The sequence below is a fragment of the Urocampus carinirostris genome, chromosome 4 (genome assembly GCF_059441175.1).
Source record: "Urocampus carinirostris isolate Australia breed hairy pipefish chromosome 4, RoL_Ucar_1.0, whole genome shotgun sequence".
Taxonomy (NCBI): Eukaryota; Metazoa; Chordata; class Actinopteri; order Syngnathiformes; family Syngnathidae; genus Urocampus; species Urocampus carinirostris.
In genome coordinates this window covers 45802972-45829137 of record NC_142352.1, presented here as the reverse complement: position 1 = coordinate 45829137, position 26166 = coordinate 45802972, and the positions used below count along the sequence as shown (strand labels likewise).

The window sequence follows — 26166 nt, the reverse complement described above, 5'->3', positions numbered from 1 at the left end:
TCGAGAAAAGATGGAAGCCTATCACACAAATTTTACTTGATGTCTAAACACCTCCCGCTATTTATTATGGTTTTTTTTTTTTTTTTTTTTTTTTGGGTGTATATTTTTATTTATTATTTTTTTATATATTTCTTTTTGTATGGATGTATTGTATGAACATTTATTCTTCTTTTCTATTAATAGTATTTTTTCTTCTTTATTGTTCCTTCTGTTATTTATGAGTGTGTCAAGTGTATATATTTTGTGTTGATGTAAGATGGTGGAATCAAACCTCTGTCAAAACTGGTGTGAGAAATAAAAAGTTAAAAAAAAAAAAAAAAGAGTCTGCCATCAATGCGCCGCTGGAAGGGTTAGTAAGTAAGGTTGTATTTTTAGCCTTTCACTTGTATATTACCGTATTTTCCGCACTATACGGCGCACCGGGTTATAGGGCGCACCCCGAAAAAATAGTTTTTGGTCCTATTTTTGACATACATAAGACGCACCGGATTATAAGGCGCTACAATGGGAACGTCGACAAAACAGTCAGATAGTTCAGTCCAACTTATTACCCCCTTAAAATTCCCAAAGCTTGCAAAGAAGCAAATACGTGTCGAAAACACGTGCGGATGCGGTGTCCGTACGATGTCACTCAAATGCATCGTTCCAAATATCATTCGGAAGGTTAAAGTCTTGGGATTCAAGAAATTCCAACCATTCCTTAGTTTCTATTTTCTTTTTTGCTTTCAACTTTACTGTGCATATGACAATAAACACTTGGAATTTAGTTTAATTTAAAAATAGACACTCCATTCCATCCGTTATCTGCACCGCTTATCACAGAAACATCGAGTTCAATCTGAAACAAGATACAGGGACAATATAAAACCCGGAGTAGCTCACCGAAGTCGTGTTCATAATAATGTGCAGCCAATGTCCTCTTATATCCGTGAGGGTAATAAATCCAGGAGAATACAATATTTACAAATACAGAATAGAAAAAATTGCTTTCTCTATGCCGTCAGCCACGTGCTATACACATTCATCTTTTTCGGCAAATTGCAGGCTTTGTTTTGCCGTTCAAGCCAATGCCAGCCTGTAAATGATGAAAAGGATCCGCCCCTTGACCTCCGAATAACTTTAGCCAATGGTGATCGAGTCAACTGATGATTGACACATCTTTTTCAGCCAATTGCAGGCTTTGTTTTGCCGTTTAAGCCAATGCCAGCCTGTAAATGATAAAAAGGATCCGCCCCTTGACCTCCGAATAACTTAAGCCAAAAGTGATCGATTCAAATGATGATTGACACATTGGTTAGCCAATGAAACGCCGGTAAATAAATCCCAGCATACGCCGCGTACTACTTGGCGTTCGGGGGAAAATCTAGTCGGCGGGTGCAAGTTAGTTGGAAAACTTTGCGATTTAATATTGATCCATAAATAAGGCGCACTGTATTATAAGGCACATGGTCAGCTTTTGAAAAAAATAAAGGCTTTTAGGTGCGCCTTATAGTGCGGAAAATACGGTAATCTTTATCAACTACATCATTAGTTATTAATGTTTAAATAAAATCTTCATTAATGTTATGAATTTTTTTAGTATGTGGGTGTTTTAAAGCAGTTGCAAGGGGTCGCTTTTATGCGATGAAGGCCTATATATGAATACATGCAGTACATCGTTTTGTTTTTTCTGGTCCTTTTGTTTTTTTGGGGGAAAAAAAGATGGCTATATGTGTAAACTACACAATCCTTTCATTGGATACATTCAAAAAGTGGAATTCTTTCATGACTTGGGTCACAGCTTGTCTTTAGGACCCACCATTCCACCCTAAAATCAGACCAGTTAATCACAGCTCTGGTCAAACGGTCAAATACTGTACCACGCATTGTCCCTTTAAGTGGATTTATGTATTAATTTACATACAGTATATATATATATATATATATATATCTATATATATATATATCTATATATATCTATATATATATATATATATATATATATATATATATATATATATATATATATATATCTCTATCTATATATCTATATATATATATATATATATATATATATATATATATATATATATATATATATATATATATATATATATAATCTGATATTAAAATGAACAAACAATATGAATTTAAAGGTACTGTGAAGAAAGAAAAGGTCACACAAACATTTTACTTCAAAATAAAAATAATTAGTATTTATTTTTATTATATTTTTTAGATAGAAATTTTTCAATCGTAATTGTCATGGAAAAAATGTTGATTCAAATTAAACTTCACCTCAAAATCAATACTTTGTTTCAACCGAATACCGCCAAAAAAATTCTAAAGCTGGGGAAAAATATCCCTATGGAAAAAGGTATTATGTGCGGATGGTTGAGTAGAGATATCAGGTATCAGTGGGATACTGGCCTTGTTGTTACCTGCAATTGTGGTAAATAACTTGACAGTGAATAAAGGCAATATTTGGGAAATATATTTCGGGTAATTGTATTTCTGTAAAACATCAGTCATTTTATACAAAGGTAAGACAATTTAATAAACTGATAGTAGCAGTTCCCACAAACAAGGATTAGCGGTGCAGATAATGGATGAATGGATAGTAACGGTATGTGTTTCAATGACCAATCATGATTTAGATATTAGTCTGACAGAGTGTGATTAAATATAGTTACAACTTTATGATATATGAAATACTCATGAGGTATCACATGACCAATCTAGATCCACAATTTCAATAAAAAGCTTTTAAGTTACTTTTTTTTATAGCTGTCTACATTCTTTCAAATATTGTTAAATTTTGCTCTTCAATATTTTTTTTCACATTTGTTTACCTACCGTATTTATTCTTGTATAATGTGCTGCCCTTTTTTTTGGTATAAAATGATGATGGGCTGAAATTAAAGCTTGTAAGTGAGAAACATTGTTGAATAAGTGTGTGAATGATTTAAATAATTCATTGATAAGGAAAACTGTGAACATGATACCAACATAAAATTTACAATAAATGTATCTAATGTCCTTCAAAGTTTGATTCATCATCAGATTCATAGTTTTCAGGAAGACTTCCTGTTTTTTCAATTCATTCTTCCCCGGTACAGACTTAAAATAGTGTCATTATGAGATAAAACCAAATGCCCTTTCCTATGTTATTAATGTCAATAGTTGTCTAGACTCTAGAGGTACAGATTCAGTGCTCTCCCTGCCATGACCTGTGTTCAAATCCCTTTTGATCCAATGTTTTGCGATTGGGTACAGCAATATTATATTTGTGATTAATTATTTCACAAATATGGTAATATACTACAATAAAACCTTGTGCATGGATTTGTATATAATATATATGTGCCTGTATATAATATATATGTCTTATATTAAATATGGGAGTTTGGAGGCTTTAGTGTCCTCCATTTCTGATTGAACGAACGTAACACAACATTCATCAAATACTCACATTTCATTTGTTTGGCAATTGACTTGGAAAACTCCAGCCAGTGCTGCAAAGTAGAAAAGTGGTAAAGTCAAATGGAGACTGTTAGGCTGCTCTCTTTTCTTTCTGCAGGCTGATTGCTCAGCAAGTAAACATGCTGACATCGAATCAATAGCAAGAATAGCAGACCAGAGTCAGTCTCCAATGCACCACACATCACTGAAAGGCATCATGTCACTAGGACCAAAAAGGAGCGCAAGAATGTGATTGGACGGCAGCCAACAGATGATGGCGTGTCAAAGTTAGAGCAGCTTGATGCGTCAATGGCTGTAACCGACGCGGCATATTCAACTTAATGCGATTCTTTTGGGATCTTTTTAATTAATTTGAAGTAGTAGCCGTGTTTTTTTTTTTCGTGAAGATAGATGACAAATTTTACTTTTCTGTTTACCCCTTGATGTGGTACTGCATGTCTGCATGTTTGCTAAATTGTCAGGAATGCCTTAGATGGGGCTACAACAAAACTGACATATAAGTTAGTGTGAAAAAATGCAGTGGTACCTCTGTATACGAGCACTTCCAAACATGAGAATTTCGATAAACAATTATTATTCGCAACAACAATCTTGCTCACTATCAAGAAAATCCAAAATCTAGAGACTGCTCAAGACCGCTCACCGCTCAAGACCACCTACTGCCAGCATCAGCTCATCCTGTTAGCGCATGAGACTACTACAGGCCAAAAAAACATTATCGTGTGAGTTCACTTAAAGTTACAGTAAGTTTAATAGTGCTTACGTACAATTAACAGACTCTCGATGTCATACCTGTCAACCTCAGCCAATTGCTCCCCGTATTAATGATTGCAATCTTCCCAATCAAGAGATAATAAACCTTCCAAACACAATGTTGCACATATTTACTCACAACAAGACAGACTAAGTAGAGTACTACAACAATATTAGTTATCGACAATGATCTTGTTGGCTGCTACCAGAGAGCGAGTCTATCCGGATTAAAGCCAAATTAGGCAAGACAAGGTACTTTTAAACAATTTGAAATAATCAAAAAACGTATAAAATGCGGGTAAAACGTATACGTTGACAGCTATGCGATCTCTGTGACTCGTTCTTGCAACCGCCACTCCCTTCCACCACACAATGCACATATTCATTAATGGTCTCATGATAAACTTGCATTTTAGTTTGTTAATATCCTCTTATTCATTATTACTTATTACTGTATTTTTCATGTTAAATTACTATTTGAATGTGTTTTTAGTGATCAGGAAGCTGTGTTTTATAGCTATTTAGGGTTCACTTGGATGCTTTCGTAAGGAAAGGAATGAACTTACTGGTTTTTGATTATTTTATGTACGGAAAATTCGCTGGTCACGCAACCATTTCAGGCTCCGAGCACAATACTGGAACGGATTAAGCTGGTATGACGAGGTACCACTGCATGAGGACACTTTTTCTTGTTGTTCATGCAAGTGAAATTACAAAATTAATCCTGCTGATTTGAAATAATGCGACATTTTAGGATGGTGAGCATCTATTAGTTTCACTTAAAAACATGTTTCATGTTTTCATGTTTTTGTTATTGACTCCCACAATATCCAAAAGAGGTGACAAAAGTGACTTTCTGTTTGTGCTCTGCTTTCAATACACACTCTATGGTTGTTTAAAATCAGATTGTTTAAAATCCATAAAATAATTTGCATAATCTAGAGACAAATGAAGGTATCACTTCACATCATTTAAAGTAATACCATGTTTATTCAAGCAAATAGAAGACCACATTGACTTTCTAAGATCAAGATGTTCTCCTGCATGCCTATCAGTCTGTTTTATCCATTTCAAAGGGCGGCCATTTTCAAATTTGCGGCCGTGTAAGAATGACATCATAGTTGCTCAGGTAAGAAACAATCAGCTCTCTTTCAGAAAACAGTGGATCCATATAGTTATTGGTTCGTAATTTGAAAACTGAGGATTTGTGATATCATATTTAGAGGATAGTGACATTTTCCTTTTTCTGGAATCATATTCATCTGACTTGCCCTCGATTTTTTTCAAGTTTTTTTTCTTTTTCTTTATGAAATTGACTCCCCTCTTTTAATGATTAAAACTATTACATCAATGAATATTGGCAATGCCTAAACAACACTATCCAAATCTCAATTGTTAGAAGGGTCTTTCTTCGTTCAAAAGTAATCCAGCAAAAAGCGTGTGATCCTCAATTCAATAGTACATGAATCATATCCAATCAAAAGTACTATATGCCATATTGCTTTTATACTTTTATTACAAAAGTCTTGGGCACATTTTGACATTGGATATCTCTATTAGACTATAAAAACACATCTGGTAAATTCCGAAAGTTTGTCATCGAATGGTCAATGGTTGCAACAGCTTCTGTTTTTAGGTGCATTCTGCTCATTCATAAAAAATAAATTGCATGGTGTGAGATCTGGAGATATGGGTGGCCAGAATATGAATCCGCGATCATTCTGCAGAGACCATTTAATTCATCGGTCTTGCAGTGTTGTGTTCAGAAAGTTTCTAACCCTGAGGCTCCAGTGTGGTGGTACCCCATCCTGTTAGAGAATAAGGTCACTAGACCATTTATCGCTCAATGTACCTATTAACTAGTTTTCCAGCTTGTCGAGGTACGTCTACCAACTGACTGTTGCTCTGTCAAAGAAGAATGGTACGTAGACATCTTTCTTCCATATAGCACAAAACAGTAAAGCACAAATAACAGAAGCAATTGCAACTGTTGGAAATGCAATGCTGGCACATGTGGCACATGTGAATTTGCTTGGTGTGTGTCCTATGACCAATGGTGCTCACATTAAAAAAAAATTAACATTCCATGTATAAATTGAGATGACAAACTTTCTGAATTTACCAGGTGTGTTTTTATATCCTTAAATATTTGCGAAGCATTCAATGTCAAAACGTGCCCGAGACTTTTAGAAGACCCTTTAAATTTATTTTGGAGACAGCTCCATATTTTTGGTAAATTTTCTAAAACGTTTTACATTATCATTAAAGACACATTTCAAATGAAGTTGAGCAAAATTAAATCAATCAAGTTCTGTAACAAGGTACGCTCGTTTCTATTGAATTTAGAAATGGTTCCACTCAATGTAAAGCCAATGTCAATTTAAAAGTACAAAATACTTGAATGTATGAATAATATGAGATCTTTTTGGATTACCCGTTGCTTTTCGGGGTCCACATATCGGATGCCGAAGTAGTCCTTCTCCAGCAGGTTGAGATGGTGGCAGATGAGGTCAAACAGATACTGTCCTTTTGCATCCCGCTACAAGATAAAATAGCAAACCTGATTACTTCTCTGTATTTACGGTATGATTTTAGTATATTTCCACACTTGGGACCTGTTTCCATAAGTCACTTCAGTTTCATTTTTCTTTTCAAATTTCAGAATGTGTATAAAACATTTTGGTTTGATCCATTCCACAGTTTTAGTTAAAGGAGAAAACGGTCACCAGACACTGCTTTAATATTTTACCACCCTCCAGGGAGAATTATGAGGGCGATCAAATATTCATATTGAAGCAGCAGCCATCTGCGACAGCTCAGCTGCACCCAAAAGAAGAAGAAGAAGAAATATAATCAAGGTGCAGATAAATCAGGAAGGAGTTCCAGGAAAATGGAAAAAGATGCTCTGGGAATGCATTCTTTACCTCATTTTTTTGCTTGGGAGTGCAAGATGAAAAAATAAATGTTAAGGACTTTTTAAATAATAAAGGATGCCTTCAAAAAATTATTTTACCATTAAAAGGGACTAGAAGGCGCACCTAATTATAAGATGCGGGCATTAGTTTTGTAAAGACTGACCTTTTTAAGATTTTAAATGATATCAGGTATAATATGGATTTTAATAAACTTACAGTTGTGGTGCTACTGCATATCAGTACTGCCTTTGGCACAGTAGATAGCCAGATTTTAACAAATAGAAACCTGGTGGGTAGCTCTTGTACTGTTTTAAACTAGTTTTGTTCCTATGTCAAAGGCCGACATTTCTTAGTAAATATGGATGTATGGTTCCTCCAGAACCCATTAAATTACACGTGGGGAATGCCCCAAGGCTCAATTATAGGCCCAATACTTTTTCATCTGTATGTGCTTCCCCTTGGTAATGTCATCAGGAGACATGAAGTCAACTTCCATAGTTACACTGACGGCACCCAGCTGTACATTGGCCTGATTACGCAAGTCCTAAAGATATCCTATTAAATGCATTTCAGATATTAAAAAGTCATCGATGGCAAAGAACTTCCCACAGCTCAACCAGGACAAAACAGAGGTCTTAGTCATCAATCCTGAAAGTCAGAAAATTTGACCAAAACTACAGGATTTTACACTTTTATATTGCATTAAAAAGGTTGGTATTATTTCTACTTCATTCCACTTTTTTTTTAAATAACTAAACTTGGGTTTTATCATCTCAAGAACACAGCCCGCGTCCACCCATTTCTCTTTCTGGCAAACACGGAGTTACTGATGCATGCTTTTGTATATTCTCGTTTAGATTATTGTAATGCCCTGCTCTCCGGTCTTCCCAGAAAGAGCATTGCCAGATTGCAGCTGTTCCATAACTCAGCAACACTTGTGCTTACCGGGTCAGGGGGGAGGGATCACATTACACCTGTTTTAAAATCACTGCATTGGCACCCATGTGCGTTTCAGGATCAATTTTAAGGTGCTTTTGCTAGTTTTTAAATATCTCAACGGTCATGGACCATCTTATCTGTCTGATTTTCTTTTATTATATCAAACTGTCCCCTGCCCACTGCCCGATGATTGCTGGGATGGGCTCCAGCACCCCAGCGACCCTACTGAGGATAAGCGGTGCAGCTAATGAGATATCAAACTGTGGGCAGCACGGCAGCGCAGTGGTTAGTGCATGTGCGGCACAGTTCTGAGGTCATAAGATCGAACCTTCCTGTGTGGAGTTTGCATGTTCTCCCCATGCCTGCGTGGGTTTCCTCCAAGCACTATGGTTTCCTCCCACATTCCAAAAACATGCATGCCAGGTGAATTGGCCTGTTCAAATGGTCCCTAGGTGTGAATGAGCATGTGAGTTGTCTGTCTTTATGTGCCCTGCGACTGGCTGGAAACTGGTTCAGGGTGTCCCCCTGTCCACAGCCCGAAGAAAGCTGAGATGGGCTCCAGCACCCCCGCGACCCTACTGAGGATAAGCGGTGCAGATAATGAATGGATATCAAAATGTACCACTGAATACGTAGTCATGATTGCACGAGATTCCCATCTACATTTGTTTTCTTATTTAATCGTCACATAATCAACAACAGTATTAGTAAAATATATTACCACTTTAAAGATACTAGTATGGAAATACTTCAAAATACCTCTACAGAAATACCACTACAGTAATACGACAAAAGTACAACTACAGTAATACTATGAAAATACTACAGATATAATACAAATATCCTATGGAAATACTACAAAAAAGACTGTATAAATACTACAAAAATCAGACTTCAGAAATTCCACATAAATACCACATAAATACAGCAAAAATAGTGCGACAAAAATGCGGACTGGTCATGCCCCCATTGAACACTCTTTTCTTCACATTAGCATCAAACGGGTTATTACTGAGTTGTGTTGTTCACACCAGAGTTTGCAGATCAATGGTGAAACTAATCAAGTCAGTTGGCTGTCCTTTGGGCATTCTATATAGGAAAACCAAATGGCTGGGCTGTGGTACTTTTAGTGTTGACTGCTAGTTGTTAATGAGCACCCGGTTTGCTTAAGTAGCAATTCAATCACGAGGGCACCCTCTGGCTTGTGTAGACGAGCTTGACCCTCACAAAAATAAATATAAAAGAAGAAAATGTCAGATCAAGATTGTTGTGCAACTTGCACTGTCTATTTCAAATTACAATTTCTTTTCATTCTCTGAAATCTACAAAAGCAGGGTCATTATGCTCCAGATGTTTGAGTGGATTTCCCAAAAAACATTTGACTAGAAAATCACAATGACCCATCACTGTTGAGCTACTTTTAAAACAGGTCCAAGGACAACCATTGTTTGGTGGCTCCACATCGGAGACCCCGGCCTTAAACATATGCTCCACCCATTTACACTGGTACTTCACAAGCACTAGGATCAAAAAACGTCTCCCTACTTTTCTTCTCTCAAGGTGTCGTCGGGCAGAACTTTGCTGCAAATCACAGGAAAGGACGAAGGCGACTCCGTCAGCTTATCTCTTTGTCATTGTCACCGTGGCCTTATTCACCGGGACAGAGCTGCTGAGTCGCCCAGCAGCAAAAATAGAAGCATACTTACATACCGCTACATGCTCTGTGTTATATCTCCCCTCCCCAAAAAACGCCTGATCCACCAAATTTCCTCTGCATTATTTTGCTTCCACACTGAAAATTCCTCATCCGTTTACCATCACTGCTTCTCATCTTTCCGCTTGAGTGCTACAATTAGACACAAATGCCACTTTTTTCTCCTACACTTAAGGTATGCTTACAACGGGGGCAAGTATAGGTGCAGAGCTTTGGGGGTGCTGAGCACCCAGAGTGTCTGGTTGGTTAATTTTTTTTTTTTTTTTTCATTTCACATAAAGTGATGTAACATGTAATATTACATTATTATACAGGATTGGTATGTTTTCGTATGCTATTATAGAGTTGCCAAACATTAGGGTTTATGTCATGGGGAGAGAAACATGATGTTGAACTGGGTGATTGGGTCTGGTAAGCTTCCAACTGCCAAATGGCCCCAGCACAGGAACGAGATGGCTGAAGATCCTTTCTCCTCACTGCAGAGTGTTGGAAATTAATTATCAAAATGTACCGTTTACCTAATTGTTCGAATTACTTATCTGACTTCATTAACCAAACACAACCTGCATTCACCCAACAATTTTTGCGCGCTCGTTTCTTGAGGGAAAATGAACAGGAAAGCCGACATTTTCACACAGGGGCAGATTTATTTTCCCTAACAATTTAACTAAGTGTACTCCATCCAAAATGGCCGAATTAGCGACGTTGGAGTCTCTGGGGAGCCTTCATCTGAAGACCTTTAGCTTTCTCTTCTTGGCCCACGTCCCCCCGCAAGATGGCATCTCGGCTCCTCCCATGGGCGTGCCAAGGAATTGTTTTGCGCCCACCGTTCTCACAACACAGCGCCTTCTTCTGAAAACAACCCCTGCCATCCTCCGTCAGAGTCAAAATTCCCTAGACAAAATATTCTGCATTTGGAACAGCCTGACCTGTTATTGAACTAAAGCCCAGTCAGTGAATATCTTGGATTAAACTCAATAAATGTAACTTGTATTCAATCGTATGAAATCCTTTATAGTCAAATGTATAAAATCCTTCAAGAGACAGGAAACCAGAGCGCGACCTAAGGGCCTTTTCCATGCCGCTTGGAGAGGAAACCTTGGAAAGCCTGGCCGATATGCCATTTCCTCATCGCCAGGACAGGAATCCAAAGTGTGGCCGAGGAGGCATACCCTTGCCGCCAGGGCAAGAATTCAAGGCGCGGCCAAGGGCCTTCTCCTTGCCGCCAGGATAGAAAACCAGGGCGGGGTCGAGGGACCTTCTCCTCGCGGCTGAGACAGGAACCAGGCACGGCCGACCAGCCTTCTCCTCGCCATAAAGAGAGGAACCTGGCACAGCTGAGATGATTTTTGGACGCCACCGAGACAGGAACCAAAAGCAGTCGCTTTCTTTTCTTTTTGGGGCTGTCTGCTATCTTGAAGTGGAGGTTATGTTTGGGTCCGGTAGACCTCCTACCACCAGAAGGCCCCAACAGGGGTTTAAACTGGGCAAAGGTGTGTCCAATCACAACATACCTGTGCCCAATTACCCTGTTCCCTTTATAAGGACTTTGAAAAAATTAAAAAAACATTTCATGGGGTCATTGTTTCATTTTCATTTCCACCTCATGCCAGGTTTGTTTGTTTGTGGTTCCTTTGTTTCTCTGTCATTTTTCTCCTTGCATTTTTTTAGATTTGGTCTTTGTTTCTCATTTGAACTTTGTTTGGACATTACTGTTATTTTGTAATTATTATTATTAGTATTTGAGCACCCCTGCCTCCAGTTCCTGCAAAACTTAACCCAGTGCTTATTCTTGAAGATTTCCCAACGTTAACATAACAGAGCAGAATGTCCTGATTGGATGTTTAATTAGTGACCTCAATGTTAGTATGCGAGTAATTAAACATCATTTGCATTTCCATTCGCCGGTTACCACAAACTGAGAAAATAAATTGTTAATTTAAATGTGAAACAGTTAAATAAATTGAATACTTAGAGATGCACCAATTTATTGCAGACAGATTTAACCGCCAGCTGTTTTATTGGACAGCCTGTTTATCAGCTTTAATTTGTTGAATTTTGCAGCATCGGGATTGACTTATGCCTTTTAAAACCCTTTTTCTCTTTAACGGTCTGAGCAATTCAGCCACTATCTTTTTCTGCTGAAATGGACAGTGTGTATTATTTTGCGTCTCCCAGTGATAAAAGACAAACTTCAATTAAAAAAAAAAAAAGGCTTTTTCAAATACTTGCAGATCGAGAAATTAGCATAGAATAAGCCTCACCTAGAGTGAGCTAAAATCATTGTCCCCCATCTTGTTGTAACAGGTACCCAGAAAAACAAAAAGCTTGCGAAAGCTAGGCAAAAAATGAGACGAAACATGGTGCACTTTGGTCACTTTGAGTCTCCCTAGTTTACATTCTTCCTTGTGCTTTGTAGAACTCGTTTTTGGTTGCACGACATAATATAGCCAGCTAGTGGTCAAATAATACGCTGTCCATTTGAATAACTTTTTTTTCTTCAATTTGATTTAAAAAAAATACTTCATGCGATGATTAAAACCATCACTTGATTGCTTTGCAAATATCGTTGAATGTTTTGGGAGAAAATTATATGGTAAACAAAAAATTCTGCAATGCATGTTGTTTTTAAAAAATCATGATCGACCAAAAATTCAGATCAGCTGGTAGACTTATTAATTACTTGAGGATTAGAGATGTCTGGAAAATTTTAATCATTGGACTGAATAACAAAATTTGTATAATTTGCAATTGAATACGAACTATATGTTGGCCCAGTCATTTAGTTAACAGATAGTGAAACCACAAATCGGGGTTCAGCCTTTAAAAATCGCCAAAACACATTCTCAATCTGACTGTGTTTATTTTTTGACCACTAGATTTGTCGTGCAACCCGAAATGTGTGTGACAAAGCACAAGCAAGAACTAAAAACCATGGAAACGAAATTTAAAAATCTGCATCATATCTCTTAATATATTTCTTTATATTTTTTCCCAGCCATTCACAAAGTTTTGTGTTTTTATGGGGGTACCCTGAGCAGCAAGATGGCGGAAAATCATGTCAGCTCCCTCTAGGTGTCAGATTTACCCATTGCCCTCACCTTTGCCCGCTCGTTTGGTGCCAGCTGCTGCTCGTTGCCTGATTGGTTCCCTTCGAATTTAAACTCAGTATTCCATTCACTCCTTGTCAGTCCATCAATGTCACCTCTGCACTTGCAAGGCAAGCATTTTGACTCTGTCCCGTTCTTTCTGGTTTCCTGCTCGTGTATCCTGAATCCGGTATCGATCCCGTCCGCCCCATCCTGTCCGGTAACAAGTATCCTTATCGATCCCGTCTGTCCCGTCCTGTATGGTATCCTGCTTGTGTATCCAGTATCCGGTATCGATCCCATTCTGTCCAGTACCTTGCTTGTGTATCCTGTATCCTTTATCGATACTGCCTATCCCATCCTCACCTGTATCCTGCCTGTGCATCCTGTATCTGGTATCCATCCTGCCTGTACCGTCCTCAACTGCATTCGGTATCTATCCCGTCTGCCCCGTCTGGTATCCTGCTCTTGTATCCTGTAATCCAGTATTTAGCCCGTCTGTCCCGTCCTGTCCTGTATCCTGCTCGTGTATCCCGTATTTGGTATCTATACCGTTTGTCCCATCCTCTCTGGTATCCTGCTCGTCTGCCCCGCTGCTTCTGCCCAGTGATCGCCGAATCGCTGGCGTTTGTGTTCTTGGTCATGACTGCCCCACTTCGGTAAAATAAAGCTTGGTGTGAAATCGTTACGCCTTTGGGTGTACCATCTGTTCACTAGGTGATGTCACGGAATGGAGTGGAAGGGGTGACCGGACCAGAACGGAGGCAGGAGGCAGGAAGGGAGAACTCAATTGCGTGAGGATCCAAAACTTTTATCTACCAAAATAAAACTTGTCCATAACTCAGGGACGAGACAGAACAAACAGGTTTTAACAAAACGTGCAAGCACAGGCTTCTTCCAACTCAACAAAACAGGACAAGGCATAACAGAACGGACAATGTGTATATATAATGAGCCAGCACCCGCAAAGCCCACAATCCAGCCTTAAATAGCAGACCCGCGATTAGTTGAACTGCTTCAGCTGGTGCCCAGGGGGCGGGGCAGACCGGTCGCCAAGGCGACCATGACAGGTGAGGCTGATATTATATGAAATAAATGCAAATATTACAACATACAAGTATTTCAAAAATAAACATTTGTATGATGGTTCATTTATTTTGCTTGTTAATTAATTCCATAGATAATTTTTGATGAATTTAGTTTTTTTACCACTAGATATGGCTAATAATACACACTGCCCCTTTAAAAAGAACATGAATGTGAATTGAGGTTCGCTAAACAACTGAAAACAAAGCAGAACATTCAGTAGTAGAAAAATGCATTGAATAAAAGCAGGCCCATTTGCTACTCGCGCTGTATTTTTATTACTGCCATAAATAAAAGCCATATAAGCAAAATATGAAAATAAACCAGAATCGGGCCAAATGCCTGTTTTGCACAGGCACCCCACTGCCACTCTCAACACCCAGCAAGGCGTCGCGTCAGATTAATTATTAAAAAGGGTTCAATAGCAGCTTGGGAAACACAACATCAATAAATGATGCTGTCATTTTCTTAAGCTGTGAGAAGGAAATCGCACAAAGCAAATTTTCTTACTATCCTATGATGGATTTTCACTTTTTTTCAGGCCAGCTCCGTCTGTCGCACAAGTTCCCCTGAGCCATTATATCCCAGGAATCACTTTTTGTCTTGGCTCACAATAAAGTACCATCTCTTCAATTGCTTCTTGCCAATTTTTTCTCTCACTTTTTTGTGGGCATTTTTGTGAAGATTGACTTCAACCACACTCAATCAGGCCTCTGTTAAAAATCTCATTATAAATGCCAATCCAACTTCAAAGCACAACAAAGTCTGGCAATGGTATCATTTGGAGTTCAGACAAAGCCTGTTATGTACTGTCCCAACTGGTGTAACATATGTATATATATTCCAAGTCATTTTAGTTTCAGACAAAAAAAATTGAGTTCAAAAAGTTAAACTTGAACAGGAAAATGTTTTCCTCCCCCTCGAAACTGAGGAAACCCTCGTTTAGATGTATTCCAAAATTATCCATAATTAAAAGAGGAAGGGCCAATCCCATTACTTCCCCTTTCACCTAACCGCCGTGCTTGATCTTCATTTTTCTGCTTACACTTCTCTGGTGAGGGGAATAATTGCTGTAGGAATCTTCTGCTTCATCACTTCGAGCCGCACCAGTTGTGATGTGACATAAGTGACAACTTCTATTTTATTAGTATTATTATCATTGTTAATATAAGTAGGCCGCGAGACAATTCTTGTGCTTCAAACTCGTTTTTTTCCTCCTTGCTTTCATGGCAGCCATCTCTACTGCGCCTCAGTGCTTTTTGTTTTTCTTTCAGCGCCCTTTGTATTTTCATAACACAACAAAATATACAATGTCAATTAGTTCATTTTCCCCCACAAGCGGGAAACCCCAGGGAATGCTTAAAAATCCTAGTTTAAGGGCCAAACCCTAGTTTGAAACCGTAGGCGAAATCCCAAGGAAAACTTTAAAACCCTAGTTTCATGCCCAAACCCTAATATAAAAACCTAATCAGACACCTTTGTTAAGCTTTAAAACCTGTCTTTCAGAGCCAAATCCTAGTTTAAAAAGCTAGGATTGTTTTAAAACACTAGTTTTAGGGCTTAACTCTAGTTGGAAACCCTGCCGGGAAACCCTAGGTATGCTTCAAAATCCTAGTCTTTCGCCCAAACCATAGTTTTAAAACATAGCAGGAAAACCAAGGAATGCTTTAAAAAAAAGTTTCTGGGCCGAACCCTAGTGGGGAACCCTATTGTTAAACCGTAGGAACGCTAAACCATAATTGAAAATGCTACCTAGATACCCAATCAATGCTTTAAAAACCGAGTTTCAGGCCCAAACCGATTTCAAAACCCGAGCAGGAAACCCCTGATTTCAAGGTCTTAACCTCATTGGAAACTAGTCAGTGTAAGCGAGAAGGTGTGACTAGAGAAAAGGTAGGCCACTGAAATCCTATATTCATGAACGTAAGCTTGTGTCCTTTACTCTTCCTCCTCCCGCTATGCTTTGTGGAGGAATAGGATAGTCCTCGTCTATTCATGAACGTGCATTGCTGGAGTGATTAATGTAATTGAACTTACATTTCATTAACTCTTTTATCATTGACTTTTCCTAGCAAACAAAGTACATTCTAACTCTCGGGTCCAGTCATGGATTGTGCCAATGAAGACAAATGATCTAATTTTATGAAAAGTAACATACAATAATATAGAAAATTGATAGGCTGACATTACAGTGCAATGTGTTGCCTGCGTGGGAATCACACAACTTACAGAGACGTGCTTTGACTTTGAGGAGCCTCTGGCGTTATTTGTTGGAATTAAGCCGTGAGACCACGAATAAGGCTTTGCACGGCAAAAAGTGCCAACGGACAATACTGTCACCCTGAACTGAAACCTTTTATGTCTTTTATGTTACCAGTTTGACAAAGCTTGTCTTTGAAGTATGTGGTGATTACGGATCTAAGAAGTGGACCTCTCTAGTGTAATTTTGGACGTTTAATTTTGGATTTCAACCAGTGTTGGAAATAACGGCATTCTAAAGAAAGTCATTTCGGCGTTGATTTTTTAATAACGGGATGATATAACATTTTTTTTACACTGTCGCAAGGCTGTTACCGTTACCGCCGGTCAAAGTGGTGCCTTACTTTGTTTAGCACAAATCAACGTGTTGTCTCATGAGTGTACAGTCTTATTGTGTATATGGATGATAAGCAGGACATCCTCAGTCACCCTTTTGGCATATTCATTCGCCAACAACACAGGAACGTGAACACGGCTCTCATTTAAGCTAACGAAGCAAGTCAAGTCAAGTTAAGTCAAGTCAAGTCATGTTTATCTGTATAGCCCTTAATCACAAAGAGTCTCAAAGTACATATCAAAGACTATTGCAAACTACAGACAATTATGACACCATCAATCTGATCTAAAACCTACATGAGGGAAAATAATACACAGATATTGTCAACATAAAATATAGGTCATTCATATGCTATAGAATAGAAGTGTGTTCTAAGCCTAGATTTAAACAGTTCCACTGAGGTTGCAGATCGAATCTCAGGGGGAAGAGCATTCCACAGCACCGGGGCCCGAATGGAGAACGCTTTCGAACCTGCAAATCTCTTCTTGGCTCTTGGGATCACTAGGAGACCGGAACATAGGGGGAATTAAATCTGAAAGATATGAGGGAACAAGTCCATGGATAATTTTGTATACTACCAACAGAACCTTAAACGGGGTAATATGATCAAACTTTCTTGTCTTAGTGAAAAGCCTCGCTTGCAGCATTTTTTACCAGCAGAAGGCTCTACATTTTGAACTTTGGGAGACCAGAGTAGTGCATTACAGTTATTGAGACGGGAGGTAACAAACGCATGAATTATAATCTCTGCATCCGACTGAGAAAGCATAGGGCGGATTGGATAGTCACTTTATATTAATTTACTGTTGGCTTTTGTAGTGAACAAAAATATTTAAAGTGCAGTTCCCTTTTTCTATTTGACCAGTTGTCTCAGGTTGTGCGAGTTTGATTTATGTATTTCTGACACTGCAGTGTTAACCATATTTTATATTGTTGAACTGTTTACTTTTGTATGATAATCATAGTAGCATAAGTTAACTTGAGCATATGTCTGACTAGAGATTGTGATTAGTTTTCATAGTTTGAAACATAGTTTATATCGTTTTAGAATTGACTTTTGTCAAGAACAAAATACTTGAAGTACAATAGTCTATGTCTACATGACTAGACGTCTCAGGTTGTGGGAGTTAGATTTTATTTGCTAAATTCACTTTATATTGCTTACTGATGATATGTATTTTATTCAATAATTTATCTTTGTTGCACCTTACCTTGTAAACTAGTGACTTTTACTATTGAGTAATTCAGTTCCAATAACTATAACTTATAACTCTTTTAACGTAACGTGCCCAACACTGCTGTGAACACAGCCACCAATACATTAAGTGCACTTTAGCCTGTGAATTAACCTTCACACAGAGACCAATTTCCTGTCCGATGTTTTCTCTTCATTAAATTAGTTTCTATCTCAAAACTTCGGTATTCACCTCACATGAGCGGTGATTATTTGCCCACTCACGACCTTTGACGTGCACACACACAACAAGCACTTGTAACTCTATAGGTGATTATTTTAACCCAAATTGCTGTTGTTTTTTTTTTTTTTTTTGTAAAAAGTTTCAACGGTGTGATCACTAATTTTGTTTCAACTATTTAAGATTGTATTGTCTCATGCTTTAAACGAGAAACATCGGTGACCTGACGATAAAGGTGCCGTATCTGAGTCAGATCAGGAGGCTTCTCCTGCTACTGGTAACAATGAAAACCAGTAGTGTTTCATGTTTGAAGTACAACAAATATAAACAGTGAACAAAATAAACAAACAATCAGCAGTAGATAATATAAAGTAACTCTCACAACTGGTCAAGTAGACATATGCTTCTGTACGACAAGTTTTTTCACACAATAAAAGTAAACGGTTCAACAATATAAAGTGCATTAAACACGGCAGTATAAACTAAATAAATCAAACCCTCATGACCCGAGACAACTGGTCAAGCAGAAGTAGGCAACTGCATTTCAAATATTTTGTTCACAACAAAAGCCAACAGTAAAACAATATAAAGTAACTATTCAATCCCTATCTACCTCTCTTACACGTTCTCTGTCCCCCCACCCCTCTTTCTATTCCTCTTTCTCTATGCTTTTTACAGCTGACAAGACTTCTCTCCAATAATGTTAGTTTTTCGTAAGGTTATCGATACATTGTAACATTTTAATTCAATCCAATTGTGGTTACACTTTATTCAACCCATTTTTTTATTTTAAAAGTATTGTTAAACAAAAGGTAGAGACATATTTCATTGAACATAAATATTAAGGAAGCTGGTTTACCAACTAAAATTAATCATTTCATTAAAAAAATTATCACCCAATGTTGAAGCATTTCGTTGGAATTATGCACTGCCGAATTTAGTTTATTAATCACTTTATAGTCTGGAACATATGGTATTTTAGTTTGTCTAGCTGGCCTTTTTAATTGAGTATTTGTATTGTTGTTATACTGCAGCTTTTTTGGTTTTAATTATTCATGAGCAAAAAGTAAATAGTATCAGCGTTGAATCTGTACCATATGATACTACCCTGTCTTTTATTAGATTTAATCGATACAAAAAATACCAGTATTGCCAACCACCAAACTTTAACCATCCGTGAAAAAAAAATAACAATCAAACATAATTGCCAGTGAGCCAGTTATTCTTTGACTATTTAATTTTGCATTGTTTTTAATTTTTTGGGGGGGATAACCATTAATTAAAGGGGCAGTGTGTATTATCTAGTGCTCTGGTAAGTTTGTCGCTATTGTACTTTAATGTAAACCTATTACGCTTCATAGTGGTAAAAAAAAATCAATTTCATTTAAAGAAAAAACAATAATCATTTTAAAATAAACAAAAGTATGTGAAATTTCATATAAACGTGCATTTAAAAAAATACTCATTGGTTTGGAAATTTGCATATATTCTACATAACATGAGTCTCACTTAGAGGGAACGGACATTATTATCCGTCACTTGCAGCTAAGGGAACCCAAAAAACTAAAATGAGAAGAATGGTGCCGTTTGGTCTTTTCGAGTCTCTGTAGTTTGTATTCCTTCTTGTGCTTTTTAGCACTCAATTTTTTAATGTATTTATTTTTTCATTTTAGAACCTATTTTGTTTAGAGAATTAAAAACTACATTTGAGAAGAGTAGAATAGTTTTATCAGATTTTTTGTTATGGAAAATCGGATTTGGCCCAACTTCACCCAGACCCTTGCTCTAGCAGCCCCAAGTTAATTGAGTTTGAGAGCCCTGCTTTAAAGAGCTTCAAAAACCTTTGACTCAAACTTTTAATTGGGTTTTTTGTTTTTGAGATCTAGCAACAAAAACAAAATAACAGGAAGTTGACCTAAGACCCTGAGTCATTACTCCTAATTAAAACCAGTAAAAACCTGACAATCAGGGGTCTCAGAGGCCTACCATAAGCAAACCGTCACAGATATTAACAGTGTAAGCCATGTTGCTTTAAAAAAGTAATCAGTTATAGTTACTATTTCTTTCAAAAAGTAAATGAGTTAGTAACTGAATTAATCTATAGTAAAAGTAATTAGTTACCAGGGACAGTAACTATTTCAGTTAGTACTTAATAAGTTGTCAAACGTCAAAGAATTTGCTTGTAAAAATGGTAATTCTGAATTTTTTAAAGAACTGGCTTTTTTGGCTCGACTCACCAAATAGGGCCACTTTTTTGAGTCCCAAGCAGCTTATCAGGTCTTTTTTGTTTAATCCCTACATTACCAGTTATTATGTAACATTATGCACGTAATGGCTTAAAAAAAGGAAGAATGAAGACAACAAAGGACAAAGTGAAAAAAGGGACAATAACATAAAGACAAAAGAAGAAAGAACAAAAAATAAACTTTACATTTTTATACAATCACATTAAAACTAAAAAACATATTCATACATCTACAAAAAAAGATAATATATAAACAGTTTTAACCTTTTTAATGCTCAAGAAATGTAAAGTCGACAAAACAGAATTACCCAAAAAAATGCATATTGGCCAATTACAAGAGAAAAAAGGCGTCTTGGAGGGAACCAGCTGTTGATTGGTGGGGAGCAAGCTCCTTTCGTTGGGATGCTGTCAAATATGGGGCTCCGTATTTGCCTTTTCTTTCAGCACTTTCGTAAGTACGATATTCATAATTGCTGTCTATCTATAAGGTAGTCGCTATTTTGAATGGTGACATGATCCGAAAAGACGTGAAGTAAACAACTTGGAGGACAGCGGAAAAACGTTATATTGAAAGTAACACACCGCTTTTAAATCAGTAGCAGTGTAAAAAATGATTAGTTAGATTACCCTGTTACTAAAAAAAATAACACCGTTACATAACGGTGTTATTCCCAACAGTAGCTATTATTACACACATTTCCATAAGACTGATTACTTGGCCTTTACAAAGTCCCATAGGCTCAAGTATGGTACAATTAGAATAACATGAGATGCAATTTTAATTTTCATAGGTGATGTGAGTCCGTCTCATCCATTAGCGCCAGAAGACGAAGAGCAGACAGCGACATTAATAACATTGCTACAACATTCAAACACAGCAGCGGGGAGACAATTAAGTGCAGAGATTCACCGAGCCCCAGAGAGCTCCACCACGAGTCCTTTTTATTCCTGCTCAGGCATAGACCTCCCTCGTGAAAAAAGCGCAGTGTTTTATTTAAAATACGTTTTTCAATTTTCCTACGTGTGTATTTTGTTTTTTGCATTTACGTTTTATTTTGTGTCCCCTGAGCAACTTCAACAAGTAGAAATGTCAGGGGCCAGTTACAGACCGTGATAAAAATGTAACTGGCCCACAGCCTCTGTCATAAAACTAATAATATGTGGCCCACCAGTAATGTTGGCCGCAGTATAAAATACATTTGTGCCCGAGCATATTTTTTTTAAAATAAAATTAAAAATCACGATTTCACCAGATGATGGAGTAACTCTGTGATCACTTTGCCCCTGGCTTTCCGTGAGACATTTATCCCATCCCATTTCCAAAATGGCGACTGTGAATAAAAAAGTAAAGTTGACTGTGAAGGCCACCGACAATTGGAAATGGGAGTATTTTTTCACCGAAATTTGAACCATTTCCCTCGGTCTAATCTCCCAAGAGACTGGCCAAGAGGCACTGCCGGATAAAAGATGCAGACTACAGAACGTTTACTGGAACCAAAACTGTGAAAAGGTGAAGTAACTGGAAGCAGTTTCAAAGGCACAACTCACGTTTTCATGGACCTACGAGTGGAATGAATGCTACATAAACGAGCTACGAGGTTGCGACGCTGATCGCCATGTAGTGGACACCTTTCACAGAGGGTGAATCTATTGAAGACTGTTCAAAGACAGCCAAGCTAAATAGTTGGCTCTCATATATTTTCAGTTTACCAAATCGGGTCCACATTTTTGACCCCGCTTTTGCATCCAAGGGTTAATAGGCTGTATTTGGAAGAAAGCAAACGCAGTCGCTTTAACACACATAAACACAGTTTTGTTTTTTGTTTAATTGAGAAATTCAAATAATAAAATGCGTTTTGTAACCTCTGACGATAACCATCAAATCTGATTAGCCCAAACTTAACCCTTAACATAACCCCAACCAAAGTGGAACTCAAACTCTGAAACATTGTTTTAATCCTAAAAAGTGGGCTTAGCCACATTAGGACCACCAAAATGTTCTAATAAGGAACATTGGTCAACAGTGATGGTAAAATACGGGAAAATTACAAATACGAATACTGATTAGTTTATAAAAGCACACTCAAAATAAGGACAGAAGACAGCAATAATTGTTGAACTTGCAAGGAGAACAGGAGAGGATCAAACCCTCTTTCCTTTTATTAAATATCCAAGGTTACAAAGAAAAACCCTAAAAGTTGTGAAATACAAAGAACAGCAACATGATTAGCCAATATTGGCAACGATGTAAAAAGCTTAATCAAAATAATGAACAGCAGTGCAAAATAATGAGCAAAACAACAAACAGTGAGCCAAAATAACAAACAACTGTGCGTAATAATAGAAGAAATAACAAACAACCCTGGAATAAGCAGCAAACATTGTTGCAGGTGTCTGAAGAACAGGAAAAACAAACATAAAATGATTCAGTTAACAAGTACACACATTCAAACACGCTCTAAGATTTATGTCACTGTCAATTTCTCAATGTAGACACTTTTGACGGCAACAGATAAGTTCAGTTTGGACCAAACCTGTTTTAGGTAGCAAGACAGAATCCAGGCGCAGACACAAGCGTCAAATTTAAGGCTTTAATGAGGAAGGGGGATGGAACATTAGGCGTTGCGGAGAGGAAGAAATATATTGAAATAAAAAAATAAAAACACGGCCCATTCAAAAAGGAGGCTGGTAATAATGCATAGTCTTACATAACACACAAGGCATACCTGGAGTATATAAAGGGTATAACATTAGTGCTGAATCCTTACAAAACCCATACTTTTAATTTAGCAAAAGTTGTTCTTTTCAGTTGAAAATGACTTACAAAAACTATAATATCACAGCACAAGTTTGAACACGGTTGACTATTTTGTCTTATTTTTTTTCATTAAAATATGCAAGTTCTAGTCCCTTCCAGTGTATTTACAAACTGAAATCTCACACAATAAAAAAAATGTATGAAAGATTCAGATGACAAACCGTCGTGACTGTTTTTGTCAAGGTTTTGAAGAGCGACCTAGAAAACACTGCGACGCGTTACGATTAGTTTATTTCGCGAGGTGGAAAAATGACAAAAGAGGGTTTGTTTATGCATCTGTGCAAAGTCAGATTCTAAAGTTGCTGACTAATTAATGAGCTGACTCATGTTTGTACGTGACCGGAGAGAAAACCGCATTGTTTGAGCAACTAGCTTTTGTAGATGCATCCATCATCCAGGGAAATACATTTTCCGGGATTATTGTTTTATCAGGGAGATAAGTGGAAAGCCTTAGTTGGACTCAAATGTACGAATAAGATTATTATTTTCATAGTTTACAATTCGTGTTGTTTCTAGTGTCAAGCGTGACCAATGTTGGGAATAAGGCCCTCTAGCTTTAATTATTTTTGCTATCGTTACAATGTGAAGGATTTCATACATTTGACTATAAAGGATTTTATATGATTGAATACACGTTACATTTATTGAGTTTAATGCAAGATTTTCACCGAGTGGGCTTTAGTTCAATAACAGGACAGGCTGTTCGAAATGCATAATATTTTGTCTAGGAAATTTTTGACAACAGGACTCAGGTGATTATGGCAGGCGTTGTTTTGAGAGCAAGGCGCTGTGTTGTGAGAACGATGGGTGCAAACAATTCCTTGGCACGCCCATGGGAGGAGCCGAGACGCCATCTTGCGGGGAGACGTGGGCCAAGAAGAGAAAGCTATAGGACCTCAGAAGAAGGATCCCCAGAGACTCCAACGTTGCTAATTCGGCCATTTAGAATGGAGTACACTTAGTTAAATTGTTAGGGAAAATAAATCTGCACCCGTGTGAAAATGTCGGCTTTCCTGTTCATTTTTCCCTCAAGAAACGAGCGCGCAAAAATTGTTGGGTGAATGTAGGTTGTGTTTGGTTCATGGAGTCAGATAACTAATTCGAACAATTTAGTAAATGATACATTTTGATATTTAATTCCCAACAAATGTCATTACCATTACTGACGTTCAAAAGCAGTGCGTTACATGCAGAGGTGGGTAGTAACGGAGTACATTTACAACAAAAGTGCATAGTGTATTCTTACCTCCGTACATTTACTCCGTTACATTTACTTGAGTAAGTTTTGGGAAATTTTGTACCTCTTGGAGTAATTTTAAATCCCTATACTTTTACTTTAATTACGTAAATTTGTGAGGAAAAACAGTACTTTTACTCAGCTAAATTAGGCAGCATTGAAGTCTGGTTTGTAGTTAACCCTTGGTTCGAGTGTCTCTTGTGTTAAGGAACAAGCTATCTGCCGCAAGGTTTGATAAACTTCTGCTTCTTAGATACAATCAATTGTTGAAGAAGTGGTAGGATATTTAGGTTGGCTGGAAACGCGAAAGAAGAAGTACAAAGTCTCTCATTTGTCTTAGGTTGTTGAATTTACATTGCAGGGTTAAACACACTTTGTTGTGTGATTTATAGTTTAGCTGTTTACTTTTGTTGTGAAAAAAAATTACAAATACAGTAGCATATATCTACTTGACCGGTCTTCTGACTTGAGACCGTGATTTATGCTACAGAGTGAAACTCACTTTATATTGTTATCTATCGACTTTTGTTGTGAAGAAAATATTTTAAGTTCACTTGCCAATGTCTACTTGACCAGGCTGTGAGAGTAAATTTTAATTGATAAAACTATATTCATATGTATTCGTTATATTGCTTACTGCTCGTTGTTGTTGTTTTTTTGTGTATTGTTTGTTTTTGTTGCACTTCAAGTGTAAAATAAATCTGTTGCTGGTGAGGTGCAATGAATATTACAAGGTTCTACAGCACAACTATTTGTGTGTTTATTTTCTATTCAACTGACTCGAATACTGCTTCTTATACTTCAAATTCTTTGACATACAACAACTTATTTTTGAAATAGTTACTTTCCCTGGTAAGTAGCAGACATGGGACCAAGTCACACATGTGCAAGTCTCAAGTAAGTCTCAAGTCTTCACCTTCAAGTCCCAAGTAAGTCCCAAGTATTTTTTTCTTGGGCAAGTCATGTCACAAGTCAAGTCCCGAGTCTTAGATTGCCAAGTCCAAGTCAAGTCACAAGTCATAAAAACAGCGACTCGAGTCGACTCGAGTCCAAGTCACTAAGTCTCAAGTCCCCATGTCTGGTAAGTAGTTACTTTTACTGCAGAATAATTCATTTACTAACTCAGATACTTTTTGGAAGAAGTAGTGAGTAACTACAATTGATTACTTTTTAAAATAACATGCCCAACACCAGGCGTGACACAAGACCAAACCTCCTGTATTCCCAAAAGTCATTGACTAGCCTGGTAGTAAAATTGCTCTCGAGATGCCAGTCTTGTGAAATAATTAAATCTTGGATGAGAAATATCACGACTGTCGTGAGCAGGCAATAGGCAACGGTGGATACTTCATCATTTTTTAGGATGGGATTTGATAAAGCTGTAATTGATAGTTTCATTCATTTATTTAAAACAAAAAGTCCTTCCTAAGCAGAATTAAGATATCATGGCCTTCTTGGGAGGTTGTAGCTGGGATATACCAGATTTATTCTGAGAGCTTTGCATTGATGTGTAGTCAACTGAGACAGGTAGAACTGTCAAAAGAGCATCTCGATCCAATACCTTGGCAAAAAAGATAATCTACGCCTATACGAGTCAAGTCATGTTTATTTGTATAGCCCTTAATCACAAGAAGTCTCAAAGGGCTGTATAGACTACAGACTATTACAGGCTATTATTTCACCACCCCCTGATCTAAAACCTACATGAGGGCAAGGAAAAACTCCAAACATCAGCAAAGTGAGATTAATAATGATGATCGAAACAACAAACAGGGCGCAATAATGGTTTAAAATAACAAACTGCATCCTATGGAATCTCCTTTGCAGGTGTTCAATATTAAAAACTGAATTGTGTTATCTATTTATTTTATAATTCATCAAATTATTTACTTTTAGG

The 26166-nt window shown here is 37.4% G+C and overlaps 1 protein-coding gene across 1 annotated transcript in view; it reads right to left on the bottom strand.

Annotated features, from left to right (window-relative positions):
- Positions 1–26166, bottom strand: part of LOC148367686 (FERM domain-containing protein 5-like) — a 75617-nt gene that overhangs the window by 28644 nt on the left and 20807 nt on the right. The window contains exons 2-3 of the mRNA XM_088333294.1: positions 6650–6754; positions 3452–3494 (exon numbers count right to left, since the gene is read on the bottom strand). Coding sequence (XP_088189420.1) covers positions 3452–3494; positions 6650–6754 — 148 coding nt within the window. The remainder of the gene's footprint in view (positions 1–3451; positions 3495–6649; positions 6755–26166) is intronic.